Source organism: Penicillium maclennaniae (genome assembly GCF_028827695.1).
Source record: "Penicillium maclennaniae strain IBT 15551 chromosome Unknown utg000005l:1.0-2652337.0:1.0-2654196.0, whole genome shotgun sequence".
Classification (NCBI taxonomy): Eukaryota; Fungi; Ascomycota; class Eurotiomycetes; order Eurotiales; family Aspergillaceae; genus Penicillium; species Penicillium maclennaniae.
Genome location: NW_026623217.1, coordinates 1,158,552 through 1,184,451, shown reverse-complemented (window position 1 = coordinate 1,184,451; position 25,900 = coordinate 1,158,552). Strand labels below are relative to the sequence as shown.

General features: G+C 50.3%; 8 protein-coding genes across 8 annotated transcripts; 6 read left to right on the top strand and 2 right to left on the bottom strand.

Annotated features, from left to right (window-relative positions):
• Positions 1 to 1,266: 1,266 nt before the first annotated feature.
• N7477_005667 (casein kinase I) lies at positions 1,267 to 2,803 on the top strand (the record flags this gene model as incomplete). The annotated part of the gene is made up of 6 exons (XM_056967330.1): positions 1,267 to 1,395; positions 1,444 to 1,513; positions 1,570 to 1,718; positions 1,768 to 2,035; positions 2,064 to 2,174; positions 2,229 to 2,803. 6 exons carry the CDS (start codon positions 1,267 to 1,269, stop codon positions 2,801 to 2,803), a joined length of 1,302 nt encoding a protein of 433 aa, XP_056822084.1.
• Positions 2,804 to 7,449: 4,646 nt separating this feature from the next.
• N7477_005666 (putative arsenate reductase (Arc2)) lies at positions 7,450 to 8,042 on the top strand (the record flags this gene model as incomplete). Its single annotated transcript, XM_056967329.1, has 3 exons — positions 7,450 to 7,614; positions 7,684 to 7,798; positions 7,864 to 8,042. 3 exons carry the CDS (start codon positions 7,450 to 7,452, stop codon positions 8,040 to 8,042), a joined length of 459 nt encoding a protein of 152 aa, XP_056822083.1.
• Positions 8,043 to 12,057: 4,015 nt separating this feature from the next.
• Positions 12,058 to 13,107, top strand: N7477_005665 (regulator of G-protein signaling domain-containing protein; the record flags this gene model as incomplete). Its single annotated transcript, XM_056967328.1, has 1 exon — positions 12,058 to 13,107. One exon carries the CDS (start codon positions 12,058 to 12,060, stop codon positions 13,105 to 13,107), a length of 1,050 nt encoding a protein of 349 aa, XP_056822082.1.
• Positions 13,108 to 14,068: 961 nt separating this feature from the next.
• Positions 14,069 to 16,199, bottom strand: N7477_005664 (RUS1 family protein; the record flags this gene model as incomplete). The annotated part of the gene is made up of 6 exons (XM_056967327.1): positions 14,069 to 14,818; positions 14,877 to 14,921; positions 14,970 to 15,310; positions 15,364 to 15,427; positions 15,614 to 15,739; positions 16,065 to 16,199. 6 exons carry the CDS (start codon positions 16,197 to 16,199, stop codon positions 14,069 to 14,071), a joined length of 1,461 nt encoding a protein of 486 aa, XP_056822081.1.
• A 699-nt stretch (positions 16,200 to 16,898) lies between these two features.
• Positions 16,899 to 17,342, bottom strand: N7477_005663 (alpha-ketoglutarate dehydrogenase subunit KGD4; the record flags this gene model as incomplete). Its single annotated transcript, XM_056967326.1, has 2 exons — positions 16,899 to 17,185; positions 17,267 to 17,342. 2 exons carry the CDS (start codon positions 17,340 to 17,342, stop codon positions 16,899 to 16,901), a joined length of 363 nt encoding a protein of 120 aa, XP_056822080.1.
• Positions 17,343 to 18,291: 949 nt separating this feature from the next.
• On the top strand, positions 18,292 to 19,163 carry N7477_005662 (mediator of RNA polymerase II transcription subunit 18; the record flags this gene model as incomplete). Its single annotated transcript, XM_056967325.1, has 2 exons — positions 18,292 to 18,788; positions 18,842 to 19,163. The coding sequence occupies 2 exons, from the start codon at positions 18,292 to 18,294 to the stop codon at positions 19,161 to 19,163; spliced, it is 819 nt and encodes a 272-aa protein (XP_056822079.1).
• Positions 19,164 to 19,535: 372 nt separating this feature from the next.
• Positions 19,536 to 21,234, top strand: N7477_005661 (putative DNA 3'-phosphatase Tpp1; the record flags this gene model as incomplete). Its single annotated transcript, XM_056967324.1, has 7 exons — positions 19,536 to 19,626; positions 19,682 to 19,955; positions 20,008 to 20,313; positions 20,369 to 20,693; positions 20,743 to 20,803; positions 20,865 to 21,010; positions 21,070 to 21,234. The coding sequence occupies 7 exons, from the start codon at positions 19,536 to 19,538 to the stop codon at positions 21,232 to 21,234; spliced, it is 1,368 nt and encodes a 455-aa protein (XP_056822078.1).
• Positions 21,235 to 22,012: 778 nt separating this feature from the next.
• N7477_005660 (polysaccharide deacetylase family protein) lies at positions 22,013 to 23,119 on the top strand (the record flags this gene model as incomplete). Its single annotated transcript, XM_056967323.1, has 4 exons — positions 22,013 to 22,118; positions 22,175 to 22,752; positions 22,825 to 22,928; positions 22,990 to 23,119. The coding sequence occupies 4 exons, from the start codon at positions 22,013 to 22,015 to the stop codon at positions 23,117 to 23,119; spliced, it is 918 nt and encodes a 305-aa protein (XP_056822077.1).
• Positions 23,120 to 25,900: the final 2,781 nt, after the last annotated feature.

Genomic DNA, 25,900 nt, shown 5'->3' with positions numbered 1-25,900 from the left:
TGCGCGGGTCACTCTTTCTGTCCTGAGCCCTGCAGCTGCGGGAGATGTCAGTGCCTTCCATTGATCAAGACGATCGAGAAGTGATAATAAAACAAATCGGAACAGCGTTGCCGGTGTCATTATATTGTAGGGTAAAAACAGGACCAAAGAGTAGGGCTATGCCAAGGCCGCAATTTTACCAGGCTAAGGCGCATTCCAGACCGAGTCCGACGGCATCCCCTGAGCGGTAAGAAAAACTCGGCACGCAGGAACGGTGATACCCGCCCTTTCCCAAAGATCCTCATTCTCAAAGTCTAGCTTTTGAACCAGGAAAAATAAGGGGAATTTATATGTACAAAAAAAAAGCAGGGGTTTCCTCCAAATCTGAATCGTGTTTAAACATTATACCCTGCTCAAATCCCAGGATACGAAGAACGGACTGGTCAATCCTCTAGCCTAACAAGACTTGGGTTATACTTTGTCTTAAACTAGGCATCTTAGACGCGGAACAACGGACGGAGAATCTGTGGATCTATGTGACGGTGAGAACCTAAGTGCAAAGTAGCGTAGAGCGTTCCAAATAATATTCTCAGAAAATGGCGCCCCCGGTTTTCCCAGCACTCGCGGGTATCATTACCGCCCGTGACCGCCAGTTCCTGCGCCGCCCCCGTCCATCACGGGTACCAAATACACTCCCAATACCCTCCGCTCCCTTTCTCTCTTTCGACTTCTCTCCCTCTTCCTCTTCCACCTCTACCCCCTTCTCCCTCTCCTCTCCATTGCTCTCAGGCACGGCTCGTACTCTCTTTAGAGTACAGTTGCTCCTGTTTTCCATCCTCCGCGGTTTGCTTTCGCCCCGTGTCCTGGCAAAGTCTACCCCCGGTCGGCAGCCCTGTCTGGCTCCTCACGCCTGAAATCCCCCGTTCGCGACCCCGAAGGAACCAGACTCGCTCAATCGTTGCTTGGCTCGATCAATTCCGCTTCTATCGCTTCTGCAGCTTTCCATTCCGGGTAGACCGTCTTGCCACGTCAGACCCTCGGCTGGTACTCGGATTGATCGATCCTGCTCGCCCGATCCATCGGCCAAGACCTGCGTCCATTGAAGTACTGGTTTACTTTGGATAGAGCTATCAGGTGTCCCTGCGGTGTATGTCGAACCTGTCGACTACCTCCGTGTGCATCGTTGGATCTCGTGCTGACCGCAGTTGACAGTGCAAATCACGTGTCACCGTCCCTGAAGCCATTGTCCCGTGATAAAAAGCTTCGTTCCTGACAACTTCGGATCCCATGGCGTCCTCTTCCTCGAACGTGGTGGGTGTCCACTACCGCGTGGGCAAGAAGATCGGTGAAGGCTCTTTCGGTGTCATCTTCGAGGGCACCAACCTGTTGAATAACCAGCAGGTGGCCATCAAATTCGTACGTCATATGTGGAAAAGGGGATGACATCCAAGCTGACCAAAACAGGAACCCCGAAAGAGCGATGCTCCTCAGCTGCGTGATGAGTACCGTACCTACAAGATTTTGGTCGGATGTCGTATGTTTTCCATCTCGGAGCTTTTCTCCGAATATTCTGCTAACTGTTGTGCACAGCTGGTATTCCCAATGTCTACTACTTCGGACAGGAGGGTTTGCACAACATTCTCGTCATCGACCTCCTTGGACCCAGTCTTGAGGATCTTTTCGACCACTGCAACCGTCGGTTCTCCACCAAGACCGTCGTGATGGTCGCCAAGCAGATGGTACGATTTGCCCGATCCCTCGAAGTGCATCTAAACTAATCGTTTACAGCTTTCGCGTGTCCAAACCATTCACGAGAAGAACCTCATTTACCGCGATATCAAGCCCGACAACTTCTTGATCGGTCGCCCTTCGACCAAGGCTGCGAACGTCATTCATGTCGTCGATTTCGGAATGGCCAAGCAGTACCGTGACCCCAAGACCAAACAGCACATTCCCTACCGTGAGCGCAAGTCTCTGTCGGGTACCGCTCGTTACATGAGTATCAACACACATTTGGGCCGTGAACAATCACGACGAGATGATTTGGAGGCTCTGGGTCACGTCTTCATGTACTTCTTGACGAGGTGGTCTCCCCTGGCAGGGGTTGAAGGCTGCTACCAACAAGCAGAAGTATGAGAAGATTGGTGAGAAGAAGCAAACCACCGCCATCAAAGATCTTTGCGATGGATACCCTGGTAGGGCTCTCCCTATCAATTTGATTAAGTCTCAGATTTTCTAACCTATCCCAGAAGAATTTAACAAGTATTTGAGCTACGTTCGCAACCTTGGTTTTGAGGACACTCCCGACTACGACTACCTCCGTGATATTTTGACACAAGCCCTCAAGAACGCCGGCGAAGTTGAGGATGGAGAGTACGACTGGATGAAGCTCAATAATGGACGCGGATGGGACTACAAGTCATATAGCTCGGGACGCGAATTGCCTCACCAGACCTCGACGGGACGCGATCTGCACGGAAGTCAGCTCCGTAGCAGCCAGCGTCCCGGTGTGACTGCCGATCGTTTAAACGCTGCGCAGCCCCCGCCCCCTTCTCCAGCCAAGGCCGGAGCTGGGAAGACGCGCGATCGCCCAAGCGGATCCGGCGGTATGCCTCCCAAACGCCAGAGCGGGGGCCTGGAAGCAACGACTCCAACCGCATCCACCCAGGCTCAATTCCAGAACTCTAACGCCCACCTTCCCGGCCGCATGGGAAGCCCCGGAAACCCTGCTATGAGCAGCCAGCAGGTTGGTGGCCAAGCAAGCAATGAACCGCAGCCCACTTTCGCGCAGAAGGTGATGAAGGCTCTGTGCTGCGGTAGGTGATCCGGCCGTGCTGGTCATTCAGTGCCGCGTAGCTTGCGTAAATCGAGATCCAGGTTGACCTCGAACCATTTCAAAGCTGCTTGTCACTGAATTGAACACGACCTGATGATTCCCCTTGCTCTTTCTGCCCCCGCAACTGTCAGAAGACGGCCGAAGAAAACAAAGTTATACGTCGGCATGGGATTACCCCTGGTCACTCTTCCTCTCTCATCCCTTCGATCCTCCTTTTCTTCTTCCCATTCGACGCTTCAGCCTACACGACTGTGGGTAGAAACGACCTTCCTCTCATTGATGTTACGTCTCATCACTCTTTCATGGTGCTACGGCTCGGCAACGGCGAACTTGAGAGTTTTTTGTTCTTGTGCTTTCCCCATTTTGCTTTATACTCGCCATGCGTCGTCTAATACAAAACTTCGATACTTTGCAAGCGAGTGGATCGGGCAATTCGCTTCCCATTCATCGATATTTTGCAATTTCTTTCGAGGCTCGTTGAAATGTCGAGTTCTGCGAAGTGATCTAATAGTCACCAGCATTCGCATGCTGGCTTGAACCTGCCGTTGAGGTTCGCAGATGGATGGGACGAAAGACCACTGACCAGGCTCAAGTTTCGATATTGTCCAAGAGCAGCCCCTGAATTTCATCCCACCCACCGATCGGGTGGAGCCTTTTAATGTCCCTGTGATTCTTTTTGAAATATTTCTCCTGTCGGGCTGTTCTTCACAACCGTGCCATACCCGTTGACGCCATCTCCTTGCACCCGGGTCCAAAGAGTCTTTTCAATTGCGTGTCCATGCGTCGTCTAAAAGGATGATCGCACGTTGCATATATTCGCCCGTTCGATTCCCCTTCGTCATGTCCGAGTGTTTGTCTTTGGTTGTTTTCACCCCTTTTGATCTACTGCCCTTGTCTATAATTGTGTCGTGTTTTGTTCTTGCTCCGTTACAGAAGCGAGTTTTTGTTTGTTCCTGGTAGTTGTGGCATAAGATAGCATTGTTTTTTTTTCCCCCTGTGTTTCTTGACGATTGCTTCGCGTCCGTACAGCGCATATACTTGTTTCCGGAATAGGCGAAGATAATACACTTGCGTTTTTCCATTGAGAAGAGCACAATAATCGGCACGTAGACTGGTCAAGTAACCGGTCTTTCAGATCCCCATGAGCTCTTCAAGACGGGAACAACTTGTATCCGGTTTATGGTTGGGTAGTTGCTTGAACATCTCATACAGTCGTCAGGGCTACCATCAGCCCGTACTATCTCATTCAATATCCACGTCAATGCATACGCATCATGATATCATTGAAGCTGCACCGGTAATTGACAAATAACAACCCCCGTCCTAAGCACGACCCGTCCTCGAAAACGCCCACATCCTTGACTCTGACGTGGATTCCAATATATAGTGTGACAGACCCAAACCATCTTCACACCCCAAAAATGGGCTTCTATCAAGATCCCGAACGTAAGTAAATGCTTGCTCAATCCGGTTCATCGCCGAGCATAGTGTGAGCTTTCATACCCAATTATTGGGCCCCCTTCCCCCCTCCCCACCCTTCTATATGAAGATCAAGGTACCTTTGTTCAAACCTTGTATGGACAATAATAAGGAAGCAAGAGGAAACAATAAGCAAAAACCAAACAAGAATGCCCCTTTATGAACCCATTCAGGATCTATTTCTATGAATTACAGTAGTCTCTGTAAATAGAAAATAGGATACTCCCTTGCCACTTTCAAAGTATTATCTCCCTTTTATAATTATTCTCCAATGTGCCCTATCTTTCGCACCAGCTCATCCCCCTGTCCAATGTGTATGATCTACACACCACCCCAAATCCCCAATCTGGCACCGCCTCACACACTCTTTCCCACCACGCCCCGAGGTCCCCCTTGTTCACTGCATCCTGCAGTATCTTCTGCAGCCACTCACGCGGTGCATCCCCCGCATCTGGTATCCTTGGCGCGCTGCTCATTCGGTGCGCCTGCAGGATTCCCCCCGGTAGGCAGAGGAATTTCGGGCTTAGTACTAAGCTTGGGCTTTGCTTTCTTTTTTTTCCTTCTCTGGAGTGGGCTGATGGGGTGGCTGTGTTATTTTGGAATTACCGATTTATTTCTGCATGCTTTTGGGACTAGGGATGTGCGTGGCATGAGGGGCGTGGAGGTTTGAGGTGGACGATAGAGTTGGGATCGTCGGTGTTATGGGCTTGCGGATCCTGGGATGAGCTGGTGACATGCTTCTTTTTTTTGATTTTTTGTTCTTTTCTTCGCAGAAGGCCATACTGTGCATTTGTAGGTGTTAGGGATCTTGTCTTCCACTAAGGTTCTAGGTGCCCTGAAGGGAAGAATTTGGATAGTTATTGAGCTATTGGAGACCTGGACTCGGGACCTCCGCAACTAATCACTTCATGGATTCTTTGTCTAGGGCTCGATGCAGATATAATCTTTTACCTCCTTTTTACCCATAGTATCCTAGTCATTAGCCCCGTGCACCTTGTGACGAGCAACGAAATGCTGAACAGAAAGATTGTGAAAGCTGTACCCGGCTACTTACCCACCAACCTGCAACTTCATCCATTCCTTCAAACGTAAGTGAACCCATACAATGTGGGAATCCGCCAGCCCTAACCGAGTCGTACCCAATAAGCTACCGTACTAAGTCTGAAGATCATGCAAGACTGAAGACTGACCCGTCTGGGTGAAACAGTCTTGAACCTTGGCGGTGGGGCCTTTGGATGTCATATTGACAGCCCACAATGTTGAGGCCACGGGGAGGTGCCCAGCTAGGCCTTGGTGTGGTATGACTAGGGTAATTTCGCACATCCTGTGGAGGTTAGTGGATGGCTTTGACTAGCCTGTGGAGGATGCTTGACTTGGCTCGGAGGGATGCCGAGCGGGATGGTGTGTTTGTTGTTTCACTTCGCAAGCAGAGGTGAAAGAGTGAGTATCCGGTATTACACTGAGAGCTTAGACTGTTGAGTGTGTTCTTGCAAGGCGTAGTCCTGTTGGTTCTTTAGTTTGAGAAATACCGAGTGTGTGTGTCGTGAGTTGTTTTGTTTGCAGGTTCCCGATTGGGGGAAGGGGATTTCCCGGGTGAGTTGGTGATGAAATGGCGTTTTGTATTGAGTAAATTGGCATGCAGATAGAGATCGACAGGATTGACAGTACTTCGTAGGATACGAGATCCGAGATTGCTATTCCATGTCGGCGAGGGGAGTCTCCATGCTGACGTAGATATCACGGTTGGGGATGCGGACTAGACCTCGTCCAGCTCAGCCGAAAAGCTCTGCATCTCGCTGCTCTCGTTCGTATGAGAACGATTCAGGTGAAACTGTCAGTTGAGAGAAGAAACACTGTGGGCTTGACTGTACTGATTGGGTGTTCAGGCTTGTTCTTTGATTCTCTTCTGATAATGGAATATCATACGATCCAACCAAGAATTGTTGCAAATGCGTACTGTACCGTCAGTAGACTCTTGATATAATTAGTGCCTAAGTGACTAAATAGATACGTAAAAGCTACGACAAAATTACTTTATCCTTCTCCTTACACTAAGCTCACATTTAACGTACCATACCTGCATCAAACAACCTAAACCATGCAAATATACTTCCTGCATCCCGTCGACTGGGGTCTATGATGCATGTAGGTGTACATGACTTGCAGATCGATACCATCCTTGGGCCGAACCATCCATCAAGTTAGTAGAGCACAGACGGTCATGCTCTCGCCGGATCCAGGCTCCCGAGACCCCGCGCTGGGGACTGCATGATTTCAAAGTTTGCTAGTATGGGTGCGAGAAACCTGATAGAAGTTAATCAGAAGTTAATCGTGAATGACGACGTATTGGCTGGTAGTAAGTTGACACTGTAGGCTACCGAATATGATTGTGGTCTCGTGACTGTGTCGATCCGGCACAGGAAGGGATATATGCACCAGGCAAGCGGGGTGCTTTTGAGCTATGAATCCGTGTGTTACTTCCAAGTGTCCGAATCCTTTGCTATGGGTTGCTGTGAGCCCTGAATACGGAATATACCTTTCATAGAAATGTTGCATCAAATCCGGCTGGGATGTAAATTCAAAGCACGATCCAGTTTCATGACATGGTTTTGCTAATTCGCTCTGTTCCTCACTTTCTCTGGTACTTTACACTCGATTTTGCTTATACTCCGGATTCGTTCGGCTCATACAATACAGTCAGTGAACTCTCATTGACCACTATCTTTACCCGCAAGTCTATAGGCCACCCCCGCACTTGTACAATTCCCAAGGTTCACTATCTCCCATTACCTGCTATCTGTGATTAACAATCAGCATCACCGGAAAGTTTAAACCCTATACACGCACGCTTTCACCCATAATCCAAAAGTCCCACAAAACTATTACTAATCCTGCGCCATCTCCACCCTCCATCCAATAAGAGAAGGGCGGCATGTCACAGCGTAGTCCATGTGACATTTTAGCGGGGATCAGACACCCCGAGTTCAACCAATTAGACCAGACCAAACTCTACAGCACAAAATACATGAGTGCTGAGCTTCGGTTGCCATCATTTCGCTTAATTTGACAAATCTCTATTCCATCTAGTTCCAGTTCCGGTCCAATTTCCAGTTCCAGTGCTAGTAACACTTGACAAGGCGAATCTTGATCTCCTAATGGCTGCACCAGACGCCCCCGACACCCCATGGCATGCAGCTTACCCCGCTCCCACATCCGAGGTCGAAGCTCTTCCCCGCCAGGAATTGTTGCGCTGGATCCGGGAGGGGAAGCTGGCTGGTAGGGATTATGTGTTGGTGGATGTAAGACGTACCGATTTCGAGGTATGCGCATTGACACCCGACTAGTAAAAGATCGATATTGGGGGACGGTGTGCTGATGTCTATTTCTAGGGTGGTACTATTCGTGGCTCGATTAATCTGCCAGCTCAGAGTTTGTATCCTACCCGCCCGGCATTGTATACTCTTTTCGCGAGTAGTGGCGTGGAACATGTTATTTGGTATTGCGGTAAGACTTGGGTGTTTTTCTTGCTTCAGCTCGGTCTGTGCTTGTCTAACGGTTCTTTCTGGAAGGCTCTTGTAGAGGGAGGGGTCCGAGGGCTGCGGCGTGGTTTAAGGATTATTTGATGGAACAGGGAGATTCGCGTATGAAGAGTATGATTCTTGAAGGGGGGATTAAAGGATGGGTTGCGGCTGGAACTGAGTATGTTGAGTTGATGGATGAGTATGATGCTAGTGTGTGGACGAAGTAGACGGTCTTTCGCAACGTCAATAGATACTTTCCTTGTCACTGGCATCTATTATCTCACGAATATTTAGAGATCTCGATTCAATGATGCTTGGATATGCAAACGCATGTCCAACGCCACACAGTATGCAATCTCGTCTTCTAAGCCACTCGGCCATGACATTAAATCGTAGGTCTATTCCCCAGCTGATGTCATAACGATTTTTTCGATGCCGATCCACTTCATATCGGGACACTCCCCAACAAGTCAGGTCAGGCGAAGGATTCTAGACGAAGAGATCTCCTTAATAATAAGATCCAGTGGATACTGCAGATTCTTCAAGTGCGAAATATAGCAAGCAAGCCAGCGCTTCTAGAAGCTGGGACCATCCAGAAACAGAGTCTCGCCGCTGCAGAGCGCTAACGGGCGCCTACCAAAACAAAAAAACAAAGACCGGAGTCCGCCGTTACATCGCTAGAATCCTAAAAAAAAGAACCCCCCCAGAGGATATCGAACCCGCAATGCAAGTGCTTGCAAGGACGGCAAAAAAGAAGAGAGAAGTAAAAAAAAAAAAAAAGCCAAAAACAAAATCATGGGCAGATCGACCACGATCCAAAGCCTGTTCTACGATCCCCACGCGGAAATCGAAGGATAGTCGGCCCATCGCGCCACACTTTGCCTAAAATTCAGGGGACGGTATTAGGCGTCTTGGGGGGCGGTATCCACTCCAAATTACGGCAAGAAATCCGTGCAATCTCACCTACCATACAGCCGAGAGCAACAAGCCCAGATGAGATTTTGTTTCAGAGTAGCGCCGATTCCTGGGCAAGCTTTCTGCTCTCCCGTGTTCTCCACGAGCTTCCCGCGATCGAAGCGCTAAGGGGAGGGCATGTTTTTTTTTCTTCTATCCCAGAGATAAATCTTGATTTTGGCTACAAAAGGGTGGGGCTGTGAGGTCATCTGGCGGCTTCTGCCATGCACGCGGTTTGATCGTCTCTCCTTATTCGGTTGGCTTCGCTTGGCCGATAGGATGTGGAGTCGGAGTGGAGGAATATGGGATTTGGAGGAATTTGGGGGATGGATTTAGCGAGGTCGAGACTCTGGTTGATCTCCGCTATCTCCTTCCATTCCCTCTTCTTTCCAGAAGGGGTCTCTTTTTGTTTGGGTCACGGACTCGGAATTGGACTTTCCCGGCATCCACGTCATTTAGGACTGACGACGTATTGGTTCAGGGGGACCCTGGATGACGACTTCCAGATGGGACCGGAGAGCGGGGTGGTTGATGACGGGGTCTGGGATGCGGTATTATACGTCTGTAATAATTCCTCGAGTTGCGGGTGCAGGGGCGTATACAGAAGCATAGATGCACACTGTGGGAGTTTTAAAAAAAAAATTAGATCTGAAAATGACATGGGCGCTGCGAATCTCTCGCTCACTCTTTCTCTCTCTCTCTCTCTCTCTGTGACTTATTCCTTCCCCCACGCCACAGACTAGCCCCTGCTCGGATTACCCCGTACTCCGAGCTCCCAGGCCACGAGACACGAGACAGATCACAGCATTCCCCCCCGCTGTGGCCTGCGCTATCTGGTACTAGCGTGTGCCTCTAAGGTACCCCACGCCAGTCGGGTTTGCACCAGCGGCCGAGCCGGCGTTCTAGATTGTGCGGTGGGAGGTCCAAGGATGCTGGAATGGGAAAAGTGCCGCCCCGTGCACACGTTGTGGGGAATCCTTGCTGGTGCAAGGTCCTCGGCCTCGGCGGTATTGTGGATAGGGAATACGGAGAGAGGTAGGTGGACTCCGAGTGCTGCGTGGTTACTGGGGGGGTGAATTGGTCTTGGTCTGGGTCTCGTTTTTGGTCTCAATGGCTATCCTGGATGCTCGGCGCAGAATGCAGTGCGAGGCAGTGCAGTACGGTACTGTAGTAACCAGGCTGGAGGTCTACGGTAGCTGTTTCCCCCCATGGAAAGTTAATCCTGCATAACTTACACATCGTACCTACTGCATACTGCACCGTTAGAACGAACCACAGGTTCGGCTGAGCTGCGCGCTAAATGCTGATCCAATAATTGCAAGGCACGATTCGTGGCTGGTGCAGAATGGGACGTGGCCAGATACACTTCAAATTGTTAACCCTATCAGCTCAAGCTCTAGCCAAGGCAGATCTGACATATACACACAAAAAAAAAACAAAAACAAAAAGAAAAAAACAAAATGCCGGTCGATACAAAATTCCGAAGAAGCCCAATGAACTTTGTCGGTCTACTATCTTATCACCGCTTTCGGATGGCCCTTATCAGGCCTTGACTCAGATGAGGCTGATTTGGTGGATCTTGGCGCTCGGTTTGAATCGGCCGATGTTTTCGGTGGTTTTCGGTGGTCTGACTGACTCCCCGATGCCGATAAGAAGAATCGCTTTCCCTCGGGTTAACTAGGAAGTATCAGCGGTGATACCCCTGTACATCAAAATAAGCTTGGCAGGCTAAAGTGAGTCCGGAGTGGCAAAGAGTCAAGCCCAGGTCGCATCCTGAGACAAATCGAGTTACAAGGAACAGAGATTTTCGCGCCAGGTACCAGGAAACCATCTCCGTAGGAGCCAAGATCCTGTCCTAAAAGAAATTTTCTGACGGGGCCCGGGTGTGGCGATCGTGGGTACGCAACTAAGGTCCTTCGGCGGGTATTCTAGAATTTCCGTCCATTCTAGAAGGTCTGGGCAAGATGGCCGGATGCGTCTACCTCATGAGTACAGTAGCATTTTTTTTTGTGATTCAGCCGCAATGGCTTCTACACAGGGGAAAAGGAACCTTAATTTGCCTGAATAGAGTCGAGGCAAATTTTGCAATGATACCTTACCAGAGGCCGATGAGCCTATGAGGGCCATGCGCCTCGCAAAACCAGGAGTCTAGGGCGCAGAGCTTGTAATTTTGGTGGTGGCCAGCGATGACCAGTGATGGTCAGTGACCGTGATGGATTGCCACCTCAGGACATTCCACAATTTGTGTTGTCGATCACAGACGAGCAAAGCAGACAAAGTGCCTCTTACAGTAGTGCGAGGTTTTTGTGCATGGGTCAAATCATCAAGCTACAACACATTCCGTGAGTTAGATCGGCAGGGCGATTGACCAACTAGTTGCAGACCTAACTGATTCGAGGCAGCAGTGTAAGTTGAATGACGTGACTTTTACAGGCATTAAAATTACGCAAGGGCGATGTGCGTGTCACTCGAAAACATGCGGGTCTCAGACTGTCGTGTCACTGGTGCAATCGTGACTGAACCGTGGGTCTCCAACGAGGATTGACATTCCGAGACCGGATAATGGCGTGGTTAGCGTCACTCGTGAGGTGACCGTGGGCCCATTCAGTGTCGACATTGGTCGGCCCAGTATGTGCAGATGGGGGTTAGTCTGGGAGTTGAGTATAGTGTCAGATTGCAGGGAACCCCATCGAGGATAGGTGGGAGACGAAGGGAAGAGGAAAAAGAAAACCAGGAACCCCTCTAAAAGAAAAAAGGAAACACGAGGAATCGCCACGCGCCTGAGCACACGCACACTTGCTCCATTTCTAGAAGGTCTGCCCCCCCCCTGCAGAGAGACACTCCCCTTGTCCCCCCCCTCCCCGGTCTTTCTAGTGCTTCTTAGGCTTCGTAGGCTATCCTATTGCTACTCTCCCAGGGCCCTTGCGTGTGTAATGACGGTGTATGATACCTGCCCCACCTACATTCTCCTTCCATTCTCCGATCCACCCCATCTTATCGCCCCGACTCCACTTGGGCGCCAGTACCAGGCATTACATGTAATACGGATCGACGAATGATTCCAGAACCCAGTCAGTGGAAGTGGAACCCTCGTTTCCTCTTTATTTCCCTTCGCTCCCTCGTTGATGATTAGGACTTTACTTTGGCTCGAATCTGCAACTTTGTTGTTCTATGATCTTTCCTTCCCTAACATTAATATTCCGATCCTAAAAGCTGGCCTCTTATCCAGCACTCAGGCGAGGATCGGTGAGAAAACGCACCCAGGGTCCCCGCCGTACCCTCTACGCCATGCTGAAGAAGAAGTCCCTGGCTTCTTCCTTCTGGAACTTTACCCCCAGTACGACTCCGGAACTGTCTCCAACCTCTTCCGATAGTGACTCCGACGAGGATATGGAATCTTCTGGCTCCCGACCGGTCAGCCTGGCCGTCTCGGCGGGAGCCTACTGTCTGATGCGGCCCACCCTCAATGAGGTGTTGGCCAACACCGCCCCGCCACCATACACCCTCAGTGCCTTCATGGCCTACCTCTCCCAGAACCACTGTCTCGAGACGTTAGAGTTCACCCTCGAAGCGAAGCGGTATCGGGAAACATACGAGGCGTTGGCCGATCGTCTGGGTGTCGAGACCATCTCCGCTGATGTCCCCGAAAGTCAACACCTGCGTATGCTTTGGCAACGCTTGTTAACGGCGTATATTATCCCCGGCGCCCCGCGAGAAATCAATCTCTCCAGCGAAGTTCGCGATGAGGTTCTCGCCTACCGCGACGTTACCACGCCCCCGGTCCCAGAAACGCTCGACTCCGCCGTCAAACGCATCCACGACCTGATGGAAGAGTCGATCTTCCTGCCCTTCCTCAACAGCCATGCCACCTCTCCATCCATGCTCCCCATGTCCGGCTCTCCTTTCGACAATGAATTGAGTTTATCAAACACCATGCTCGACGAACACCCGATGAAGAGAATCCGGTCTCGTGCCAGGCGTATCTCCCCCAACTCCTCCACCAAGGATCTCCCCTCCACGGCCGGCCGCTCAAGTTCGTCCCTCAGTGCTGTTCATGCAATGGGCAAGCGTACCTCTGGTGCGCTCAGCACAAGCGCCAGCGGCGATTCAACCTCCGTGGGCCTCACCGACGACTCCAGCCCCCAATCTAGTCCGACTGTGGAGGAACCAATGACACCGCCCAACACGCCCCCAGCCAGCGAGCCCCATTTACCCACTCACAGCCCCAAGCTGCGATCCGAAAATCCATGGAAGAAAATGGGCATGAAGTTGGGCTTCAAGAAGCGTCACGGCAACAGTGGTTCTCGTGATCCTAAAATTCTCGGTCTGGACGACTAAACTCACAAAATTCGACTCTCCAAAAATCTCCTTCAACACGAACTACACTACACATCTCCACGATTCTTTATCTCATTTCCAACGAAACTCTCCTCAACGAACTCCCTCATCGACTTATCCCCGCATGAGCTTGACCTTTTCACAACGCAATTCACATGACCCGACTTTGTTTAGCGTTTTTGGCGGTGTATGAGTGCACGATGCATCAGCATACGAATTCGGCGTTGTTTCTTTTTTTTTTCTCTTTTACATTTTTACTTCTTATCAGTGCCTCCTAGCGAGCATTCGATGCCCTGTCATATTGTTCTCATTTCCTTTTTTTTCTTGTGACATCTCTTGTGCGGGTTTGCCCACAAGCATTTTCATCATCATACATAGACTGGATGGAGCCAGTCCCTTGCGCTGGTCTTTCTTTTGCCCTTGTTCATTTACGAACCCATTTTCATGAGCACGACTCTTTTTTCGTCGAAGCTTGCTACGATAGGATGGCGTGTTTGGAATCAATAGACTTGATACCCCTCTACAAACACCTTTTTTTTCTTTTCTAATCTTTTCACATTTCTCATGCGTAATTCTAGACGTCAATGTTACATGTTACAGAATACGGGTAAAACACTCAATTCTTCGAGGCGAACATTCTAGTCGTGACCAGTTACCAAATGCGGTTCTGGAACGCGAGACCACGTCAATCCTTCGAACGAAGAATGGAGGCTAAGAGCCAAGGTTCGAAAACCGCGCATCATGCACATCAGTTGACCCACATGATATCAGCACTCCCTCTCCACCCCTAATCTTAACTTTGGCACTTCAGAATTGGCATTGGAATTGGAATGTAACTTTCTCTTATCATCCAGGGAACCGCGTCGATCCCGAACCATTCTTCTTTTGCTTTCCTTTTTTTTTTTTTTTTCTTTTTTTTCTTCTGGGACATGTCACCCCGAAGACCGCTAACTATGGACCCTTATGCCAATGTAACTCTGCGGCCGGATCGGGTTTCTAGGGCTGGGATTGCGGTGTTCCAGTTTGAGTCTAAGAGTGCTTGTAAATATTCTGGGAAGCGGGTGTTGAGGGCTGACAAGGTGGTCGTTAGGATTTGAAGGATTGAGGTGGATGGGTTGAGGGAGGTGGATAGGACTCTTGAGGCGAGGAGGGCGTGTGTCCAGGCTTTGAGTTGCGTGTGTACTGTGCAATTGCGCTTTAAGAGGATTGAGGCGTGCGGCTTTGGTTTGATGGGGTGGAGGTATAATATGTAGGATTCGTGCGCGAAGAGCGATGTTAGGCCGTAGAGTGGGATGCTGGTTTCTGAGGGTCTCGTGCTTTGGCTGTATTTGAAGAATGAGAAAAGGGAAATCCCTATTTCGGCGGTGCCTAGGTCGTGTGTTTGGGTTGGGGTTGTCCATTGCAGGGCGCCTGAGTCGTGGAAGATGCGTTCTTGTTGGGATACTTGGGCTGGGGTGAGGACGGTCCAGGATGCGGTGTCTTTCTTCGCGTTAGTCGGTAGGTCCCCGGATCGTAGAGATTCTATGTCGATGGCGGAGTCGGACTCGAGTAAGGTGGAGAAGAGTATGTTTGCTCGTTGTCTGTTCAGACTTGTCATTTGGACGGCTCGCACTGCGGCATAGTTCAGGCTGAGGTGTGCCGCTAAGAGAACTAGCAGTGCTGCCCACGTCGTCTTGAACCCGGTGACTTGAGAGACAACTACTGAGCCGACCTGTAGCAAATGGTTATTTCGATATCGTTGTTGGAATAGCATCGTGAGGGAGTCTTACAAGCATGCCAATTAGGGAAATGACCGTCTCTTGAGACGAGTCTTTCTATAAATGAATTAGAAAAAGCCATGTGAAAACAGTTGTAAAGCTTACAGCATTGAGCTCCGCTAGGTTACCCCATTTCGCAAAATGAGCACTCAAACTCGCCTTTGAACTCCCACCGGCAACTCCACACAGAGCACGCAACACGCCCGCCGTGCTGAGAATGCTTACGCGCATCACTCCGGCTGGGACCATTGGCGACAGACAGTCCATGATCATAGCAATGTCGTTGAATACATCGGCTGCTAGACGGTAGGTTTTACATTCAGGTTCGAGGGCTGTGCCAACGCGGTGGGCAAAAAGAATGGTAGCTACACGACCTGATGAGTCTTGGAGGATATGTAGAAGGAGAGCGGATGATGGAGAAGCGTTTGCGTCACCGACGCCGACTCCTATGACTCTTGTTAGTCTCCAAGAAGTGCATACATAGCGTGGGACGGCGAACCTTGTAGAACGGCCCTAGAGGAGAGAAGGCCTGCGATTGAGCTGCAGAAGGCCTGAAGGGAGTCCTTTCATGCAAGAAAGATGTAAGTAAAGATACTTATTCAATTGGGTCCATTTCCGTGAAATATACGAAGACTTCATATTGTCGACTGGGCTTCAAAGGAGAGCGCACGAGGTCCATAGACTCACAAATATTTGATATCTAGGTGATTTTATTAGCGAATTGTCCGATAAAACATGGGCGCGAAAACTCCTTGCTGAACATACCGGATGTAATCTTCGCTCACGCTTTGAGGATATCCCGAGGGAAGAAAGACATCGGTGAGAGAACTGATGAGAGGCTTGGCAGACCATGTCAACAAGTTCGAGGATGGTTCCTGATAGATATTGTCAGATTCCCCCGACCGTTTACATGCAATCATTCTTTTCTGCTCAATGCATAGATTGATACGCCAAATATTCAATGGCAATACGTTCAAAAACACCAATGCATGGTCAGGCTAGGGTGGCAACAAGAATGACAGATCGCGATAGAGCCATGTGCCAATCCAATCATTTAGCCAGTCGCTCTGACACAACCATTGCACCCAAAGCATGAGTATTAATACATCCATACCTCCAGGGCTATTCTCGAGACAATAGATTGCAAATCACGTCCGGTATCAATCGGGATGGAACCCCGACTGGGGAATGTCCGCTCACCATTACATCCACCCTCCCCGAGGGCGCATCTCGCTTGGACAGCACATTCTGCGTAGAGTAGATATAAGTCGTCGTAAGGTTGTCAGCCTCATCTGTCTCGCGCAAAGTCAAAGAACTCTGTGCGTGGGCCACCATGATGTTGTGATTGGAGGAAGGAGGGAAACGTGTAGTTCGGGAATTGAAGGTGGAAAGGCAGGGCACGTGCGGGGAACGTGTTCTCTCAGTCATCTACAAGCCAAGGAATTTATCTGAGGAAACCATAAGTGTTTATATCTAGTGAAGAGAAGGGGGATAGTCAATGTTCTCCATTGTCCGCATCAAGTGCTCCTAGAGCAAAAATTGTCACAATGTGAGCAGAAGAATGCTCAGCCAATCACTCAAAGTCCATAGTCTATAGACAATTCGCATTCGCTTTTCCAACTTCAAAAGAAGCAGTGCATAAGTGCGCGCGTTGAAAGGAAAGTCAAAAGTAAAAGAAACACCGGGAACCAACCACCAGCGCCAGGTTTGCAGTAAAAAAATCTAATCACACAAATGAAACGAGAGTGGCAAGACCCCAAAAGTCGCGGGTTTTCGCGAATGATAGGAAAGATGGTCTCACTGTCGGGCCAGCGAGTGAACACCGCATGTGAGGTGCTACTCGAGACTCGATCAAGCCACGTTCCCCCCCCCCAAAGGTCGCCAGTGTCCACATCCACGACTGATTGGCACCAGCCACGTATCCATGATTCAACAATCTTCCATCATGAGAAGTATCGTCCTCCGTCGCTCATATATTGGGTATCTCTGCCAGCAGGGAAAGAAAGAAGTCACCAGGCTTTGAACTTCAACTTTTTACGCGTACAAGCTGGCGCCGCCAGACTCGATGGCCTCGATCTCGGCCTCGGTCCAGGACAGACGTCCGAAGCGAGCAGGGAGCTCAGCGCGGTCGAAGAACTCGCCAGCAGCGGGACGGACGGGGCCCAAGGCAGCGCCGGACATGGCACCGATACCGCCGCTGGTGAAGGAGGCACGACCGAGAGGGCCGTGCTGCTGAGCCTTGGCTCGGTATGTGGCGAAGGAGTCAGGGAGAGTTCCGGTAGGAGAAGCGGGGTGAACGCGAGGAGTGTGGTCCACGGACTCTGAGATGAAGGTTAGTGTCATTCGCGTGGCCGGAGTAGCCAGGGGGGGAGGGGAGGGGAGCAACGCCGGGAAAAACGTACTAGGGGTGGAGCGCTTGCCCAGGAAGCGGATCAGAGGGGTGCGGGCAGCGTTGCGAAGAGCGGCAGTGGCGTGCATTTTGCTGGTGATGGGTGTAGAAGTTGTAGAATGAGGTCAATTTCACGAAAAGTGTGCGAAATTCAACGGGCCCGAGAGTATCCGAACCGACCCGAACGCGAAGAGAACGTGACACGTGAGGAGATGGTGTGAATTGGGTGAAGATAGGGAGAGACTGAAAGCCGAAGAGTAGTTGAGAGAAGTTGAGTGGTTGACAGTCGTGGAGTAGGTAGAGAGGGGGGTTTAGAAGAGGGAAACAGAAGAAGATAAGAATTCAGTTGATGGAAGCGTTACCGAATTGGGACGAGCCGACTCGGGGCCGAAAGTTGGGAGTTTTTGCAGCGGAGATTGTGTCACGCAATGTCGCGAGATCACATGTTCCGTAATTGTGCTCTGCTTGTGCTGCTTCCTTCGGCCCTCACATTGGCTCACGGCGCCGCGAACACAACCATTCACAGATTCCCCCGCACCGTGAAGCATTACTTCCCCTTCCCCGACTTACCCGATCCTTTCCCAACTGAGGCATTCGGTGAAGTTCCCCCCCCCCGGAGGCTTCAAATTCAAGGAGCTCCGTCATCCACTAGCATACGTCGGCTGCATTCTCTCTCCTCATAGGGTTCTACCGTTGGATCTGATCCCCACGGTTTCGACTTGAGCTACGCCCCCGCAATCCGCTGACAAACGCACATTCAGTTCACTCTGTGACTCTTGACTCTCTTCTATTTGATATCGCGAGGTTGATTTAGGTTTAGACAAGGGGTCTAGCTGCAGGGGAACCGGAAAATCGATTCCACAGCACGACGGGGACTCTGGGTGCTATTACCCAATAACGCACACACATACTTACACATAATTCATTGATAAGGCGGGATCGCGCCACTTGGGAGCTTGGACCGGCACTAGACACATCCCGGCTTCTCCCGCATCACCTCACCTGAGGCACCAAAGGTAGCACAGGCACAGGCACACTATGCACGAGTTACTACTCTTCGCCTCGGTCCCCGTCCACCAGCATCATGAGCTCCTTCAGCAGCTCGCTGGCCTCACAGCCATGCAGCCTCGCCACTCGGTCGAGCGGCGGCTGATCTTCAAGGCCTACCGCAAGCCTGGGTTGGTCACTTCGCGCGTCGGCGGTAGCCAGGATCTTCAGCAATCCGGTGATCTGCAGCGTGTCAACAAGATGTTGAACGGTGGCATGTTCTACACTCAGGTGGTTGGCCCTGTGTCCGAATCGGATTTCAGCACACCGGCCCCGACTGATCCCGATACCCAGATGGAGGGTATGAATGATTCTAAGCCAAACGCCCAGACAACATCCACCTATGACTATGAGCAGCAGCCATGGAAGCTGGAGTTTCGAGATATCCCCGAAGCGGGGACTCGATCCGCGGTCACATCTCGGGTGATGGCCAGCGCCTCACTTCCGCGCGGCGACATCATACCATCCATGAATGCATGGGGCTATAGGTTAGTGGCCTGTTCTGTCATCATCATACCTTAAGACTTATGTCGTATTTTAGCTTTGTGACCGAATATGTGGTCGAGGGAGACGTGTTCATTCAAAATGATATCGTCATCTACTTGCACCGCGTGCTGCACTATCCTTCCGGTGAGCAAGAGCATCGGGAACCTCGCCGACATCTTCCGGTCTTGAAGGAGATGACGCCGCTTGAGAAGAGCGGCAGTTATGTCCTGCAGGCATCCATCAATGTCCAAGATGGGAGTAATCAGGAGACCATGAAGATGGCCTCTCAGCATTTGTTTGGGCTGCGGGAACAGCTCAAATCAGCGGTTCGTTTGGAGCAGGCTGACCGCCTTTCTCTTGATACCAGAGCCAAATAGACTCTATTTCGGCTGTCATGATACCCGGAGAGGCAGCCTCCAGGAGTGATGTTTGATGAGCATACAGCAATAACAAAAGGCGGCGACCACAATATAATAGAAAAAATGAACAACAACTTTAGTTCAAAAAGTTTCTCATGCGACTGTAGTTCTTTTCATTGCTATGGATATGTATCCTACGCCTTGGCGAGTGTCGCTGCCATTCTACCGATTTGGGCGGCCGAGCATGTGACTTCGTGAACCTCAAAAGCGCGTTTCGGCGCGTCACCTCATCTGGCTGCTCCCTCCAATAGTCCACCCGCAGCGCGATACCCGAATCGAGATCCAAAACCAGTCACCGCCAAAACGTCTCCTCTCAATCGAGCCCTCAAAATGTCCGCGGGGAACATGAAGCGCACAGCCTCCCCCACTCGGCCTATCTCCCCGCCCCCGCTTCGGCGCAAGGTCGAGTCATCGATAACCAGTGAGTACCCTCATGGGTACAATGAGATCAATGCTGATTTATTGTGTGCGAGCAGAGACAGCTGCCGCCAATTTCTTCACCCCTGCCTCGCAAAAGAAACCGGAACCGATCAAATGGAGGATCCTCGGGACCAGCTTGATTATTGGGAAATTCACCCCAGAAAACAACGCTCCGAATCTGCCAGACAAGGATCGTAAAATCGCTGCATTCGATCTAGACTCTACATTGATCAAGACAAAGTCCGGGAATACATTCCCTCGATCGGCGACAGATTGGCAATGGTGGAACAACGTTGTCCCAGGCAAGCTTCGAGAGCTCAACTCCGCTGGGTAATACTCCAAAGATTCGCAACGAAATACAGGACTCTCTAACCGCTCGCAGCTTCCAAGTGGTTGTATTCTCCAACCAGAAAAAGATCGCCATTCAAAAGGATATCAAGGCTGGCAGTGGCGAGTCGAAGAGTCTTACCACATTCAAGGAAAAGATAACTGCTATGATGAATGATTTGCAAGTTCCCATCAGTGTGTACGCCGCTACAACCGATGCCGAATACCGTAAGCCTCGTCTGGGCATGTGGCGAGAGTTCCAAGATGACTACGATCTTGATGTGACGGGAATTGACATGAAAGGATCCTTCTTTGTTGGTGATGCTGGTGGGCGGCCAGGTGACCATTCTGCTGCCGACCTGTAAGCGCTCCTCCGAATTGGTTCATTTCAATTGCAGGTCTGACGTTCTTTGCAGAGGATTTGCTTGCAATGCTGGATTGAAGTACCATACGCCCGAGGAATTTTTCCTTCGGGCAGGCCCCAGGTCAGACAAACGGCACTTTCAATCCCAAATCCTTCGTGGAAATGGATCTAGAGGAACCCCGTATGTGGCTCATATCGAGCAGCAGTGCACTTCAGTGCGGAAGCTGACGTGTAACCTAGGTGCTAAATTTACCCGAAAGCATTCTCTAGAGCTGGTCATCTTCTGTGGTAGCCCGGGTGCCGGAAAGTCATCATACTACTGGAATAATATGGAGCCACTAGGGTATGAACGGGTGAATCAAGATATCCTCAAGACCGTGAGTCCCCCCTACGTCCCTACTAGACCAGCTCCCTGACACGTCACAGCGACCGAAATGCCTTAAGGTTGCTCGAGAGCACCTCGAAGCCAAGAAGTCTGTGGTAGTCGGTGAGTCACGATCGCCATTTGTTGGGTACCAATTCCTTCTGACCTTGCTGACCCACCGCAGATAACACGAACGCCAGCATCGAGACTCGAGGATACTGGATCGCCCTCGCAAAGGAGTTGAATGTTCCCATTCGTTGTATTCAATTCATCTCCACGCCAGATTTATGCAAGCATAACAATGCCGTTCGAGCATCAAACAAGGAAATGGTTAGTATTTATTAACCTCGGAAATATTAGCCTGAAAAATCTTTTGACTCCATGAACAGAATCCCGAATCACGAACATTCCTCCCAGGGATCGCATTTGGTGACTTCGGTCGTCGCTTCCAAGAACCTACCCTCGGCGAAGGGTTTGAGGATATAATTCCAGTCAAGTTCCAGTTTCAAGGCACCGAAGAGGCCAAGAAGATTTGGGAACAGTTCTGGATATGAGAGTCAACAAATCGGCTCTTGTTCCAAGTTTTCTACATCCTGCCCTCTACCTTATACCCTCGAGAGCTATTGACCGATGTTAGAGCCCGAGGCAGTAGATTCAAGTCATAGCTTCTGGATTCACAGGTACATGCATTCAAGCTTGAGACTGAAGTCGTCCCATTCTTCCGAAGCCCTTTGTCGACATGACCTGTTAGCTTCTATGGCTGGCATTGCTTCTAGCCCGGCGGGTGAATAGTTCTCTGTTTCGCGCCGTCTATGCATCTTTTATTTTGCTTGGTAATGCATCTAAGTAAAAGCATTGTGCTAGTTAAATGCTCAACTCATGAGCTTGATGTATAGCCACACCACGTGTTAAACAGAAGCATTCCATAGAGCCCAATACCCACTTAACACAGACTTGCGCTTTCCTCAAGTTCAGTAACTTTGACACAATCCCGCTGCAAACTGTGCTAAATTCCATTTCTACACACTCTGTAGCACTTTCACAAGTTGAGCAGCATATCTATGTCGCCCCCATCTCCTCTCCCATCTAGTATTTGACTTCGACGTCCTTATGTCAAGGCGCGCCTTCTCCGCCCCCACCCTTGATAGAGCTCCATACAATGATGGGGGATACTCGATAAGAATACGACAGATCATGATTGACGAACTCTAGTTCTACCCCTCTACCCCTCATCAAGTTTCTGTTTAAATCCAGCCTGATCCCTGCTACCAATTATCCTTCTCAATTGTTCCCTCTTTACATCCCCAAACAACCAGTACTTCCACTAAAAACATGGGCAAGAAACGCGTACTCGTCGGCTACGGCGTCGACATCGACGCAGTTGCCGGCTGGCTAGGCTCCTACGGCGGCGAAGACAGCGTCAGCGACATCAGTCGGGGTACCATCTCCTCCGCCCCCTCCTCCAGTCTACCAACACTAACCCACAACCCTCAGGCCTCTGGGCTGGCCACCATGGCACACCCCGCCTGCTGAAACTGTTCGAAAAATACAATATCAAAACCACCTGGTTCATCCCCGGCCACTCACTAGAGACCTTCCCCGAAGAATGCGCCATGGTCCGCGACGCAGGCCATGAGATCGGCCTCCACGGCTACAGCCACGAGAATCCCGCCGCAATGTCAAAAGAACAGCAGCGCGACATCCTCGATAAAACCTATCACCTGCTCAAAGATTTCACGGGCAAGCCGCCCCGCGGCATCGTCGCACCGTGGTGGGAGGCCAGTGCTGAGATGGTCGAGCTTCTGCTCGCATATGGAATCGAGTACGATCATTCCATGTCGCATCATGATTGTCAGATGTATTGGTTGAGGACCGGGGATTCGTGGACGAAAATTAATTATGAGCAGAAGGCGGAGACTTGGATGAAGCCGCTGGTTAGGGGACGGGATACCGGATTGGTGGAGATTCCGGGGAGTTGGTATATTGATGATTTGCCACCGATGATGTTTATCAAGAATTCGGCCAATAGTCATGGATGGGTTAACCCGAGGGATGTGGAGGATATTTGGAAGGTTGGTGTTCAACTCTATACTCTCTACAGTGCGGTCTATGCTGGACTTGGGCCCGGTGCTAATAGTGGGTAGGATCATTTCGATTACTTCTACAGGGAGTATGATGAGTTTGTTTTCCCCATGACAATTCATCCGGATGTCTCTGGCCGTCCCCATGTGTTACTTATGCATGAGAGGTAAGACAGTCGCTCCCGATATGGAGAATCGTATAGAGAACCGTATGCTAACGTGATGCAGGATTATCGAGTATATCAATAGTCATGAGGGCGTCGAGTGGGTGACCTTTGAGCAGATGGCAGATGATTTTAAGAGTAGAAACTCGCCTCCTGAGGGCGCTTTAATGCCTGCTGTCAAGCCGCAGGCTTGATATGGATTCGTAAGAGATTGAGACATGGCCGAGAGCGGTGACTGGCGCTCATTGTATCTTTGTGTTCATTCATGACTTTTTTAATCTATCCGAAAATGTATTTCTTGTAGCTTGTGGCACTGCGCCCTTGCGTAAAAGAATATCGTGCGTTGCATTGATCGCTTTATTTACCTTCAATTGTGCTCGTGCGACTCTCGCAAGGTATTGTGATCTCGACTGATTGTCGTATACAGCCCCTGGCTGAGGGGAGCAATGGCATGTGAAGGTGAGTTGCACCTGCAAACCCCTCGTCACTTGCCCCTCAACATACCCCGCGTGAGAGTACGCCTATCGCATCTTTCTTTCCATCGGGGCTCTGAATGAGTGTAGATCTTGGCTACCCATAGGCAAGAGGATCTTTTTGTGCCACCTGCATGTCTCGATCGATACACATCGGTAGCATTCAGAGTCTTGGCGCGGAATATTTTGCATGTGTGTTATTGACTATGGACTAGGAAATACACATATGGTCTCATACTGGACGTGAGACCTAGCCAGTGAAAAGAATTCTGGAAAACAGAATACTCGAGGTGAGACGTATGAAGTGGAACATGTGAGAATGGAAGACGAATTTTCTCAAGTCGGCGGGATCGAGATCGTAGGTTTGCATCCTCGAAAGTGAAGATCTGATCAAACTTTGCTAAATGATGCAGCTGTACATGCACTGTCCAAAAGATGATTCCGCCATTCATGGGTGAATGTTCACAATCGGAAACATTGATAGATCATGAGTCTTAGGGCTTGACCGGTCTCCGTCAGGACAACATGCCGGCACGACGCAGCTTCAGATGGTAGGTGGTCTGGCGACCTCAGATAGAATCAACAGAGGCAGTATGAAAAGAGCAGGGAACCTTGCGCTGCGATGCATAAGTCAACAATGAGAGATGCGGCAGTATTCCCCGACAGATCAGATTTGTAAAAAGCTACAGTAGAAGTATGCACACAATTCTATCACTTCATGAGCAAATGATCTTCCGGAGATTGATGAATCATGGTCACATAAAGTCTACGAAGTTCTCTGCCACGAATGATCCAGATCTCGAGATAGTTTCATCTGATTTTTTTTCGCATGATCTCCAGATCCCTGTATGGTATACCGGAGATGGCTTCTAAGAGGCACGAAGTCTCTACTACAGCAAATGACTAACAGGTGTCACTTCTTAGCCAGGAAACGAATTAACTTATCAACTAACCTTGACGAGTACATCTCAGACGCACGTGCGGGAGCATCGCTTAGGGAACATAGGACTACGGAACAGGTGGCCAAGAAGTAGGATGTATCCATGGAGCGAGATGTAGCCCAGTACAGCCAGTAAGCCCCTGCATTTGCCGAACGTTCTCCGGCAGTGGATTGCAACGGTGCGTGTCTACCTTCCCAAGGTACATTTACTCGTTACAATGATGGTATGTGGTGCCGACGGGGGCCTTAGTGCCAAGGTCAATTATCGTGGCGAGGAACCGCGGAAGGCTCGAGCTGCACGTGGTCAGCACTTCGATGCATCAGCTGCAGTTCATATCGAGCAAGATCCTTCAAGCCAAGGTTGAGGCAGATGCAAGGTACGAACATTAGAGACCAAGGACAAAATTTCGCCTTGAACTAGGACCATTATCATCTATAGAGTGACATTGCCACTGTCAAAAAAATAGATCTGCAGTATATAATTCGAGCAAATAGGGACCGCCTGCCTTCTGGTTCTGAATGGCCCACACGATTGGGTTTCCATCGGTTTTCTCACCGATCGTCACAGCTTACTGCTCGGTAGCGATTAAATGCAGTCACTGGATCCGCAGGGTCTGACAACGTCATTGGTGGATATTCTCATCCTAACGAGAGAAGAAGCAAAAATAGACGAAGAGATCAATGCGACATGAAGGCAACGAACAGGAAATTGACCCGTCGTGTTGCGTAGGCACTATACTGACGTACCGGGACCGCAACCGAGCGACACCCAAACGGTAAGCAGAACCCGCGGAACCAAAGTGGCAGCGGCGCCGAAACCCACAGCCGAGCGGTTCTCGCCCCTTTGCCATCAACCAAATTTTCCCACTCCATTGTTCATCCCAAGGTACCCGCCAACCATGATGATCTCCGAGTCCCCGACCATGTGGATCTGACGTCGTTTTTCTTTCTCTTCTAGCGCTCTGCCGTGGCCGACCGGGTTCATTTGAGTGGTTGAGTGTTATCGTGCGAGACGCTACTTGGACAAACCGGGCCACCCCGAAGCCTTCCCCTCGGCCTGGATTACAGGTCCGACTCTGTGAGAGTCGGAGAAGACTGTGCGACCGAGCGACTTCGGACTAAGGTTCTTACTATCCTTTGCTCGACGCTGTGCGACGCAGGTCAGCCCGGAATTATCGGGCGGGTGTCTTTTGTGGGAGGGGCCGGTCATCACAAACCAAACGAGAGTGGGCAGAGAGCTCAAAAACAAGGGACTGGATGGGAACTGGATGGGTCAAAATGGCATCATAACGGTCCGACGGTGCTCCACCGGCAGAGTCTAGATGCCGCCGATCTCGCACACGTCTCTCGCACCGGTCTGAAAAATTCGACCCTGGACCCTAAGTGATATCGATGCCAACAGGGTTCGGGGCATTTTCATTTCCTGTTACGATTTGGGTAGCACAAGATACACTACATCTGTGTAGCCGTTGGGGATGACAGGGTCGAGGTACCTGGGGAACCGTGTTTTGAAGGAGGAAACGAGTAGAAGTCCCGTAGAAAGGAAATGGAACAAATTGCAG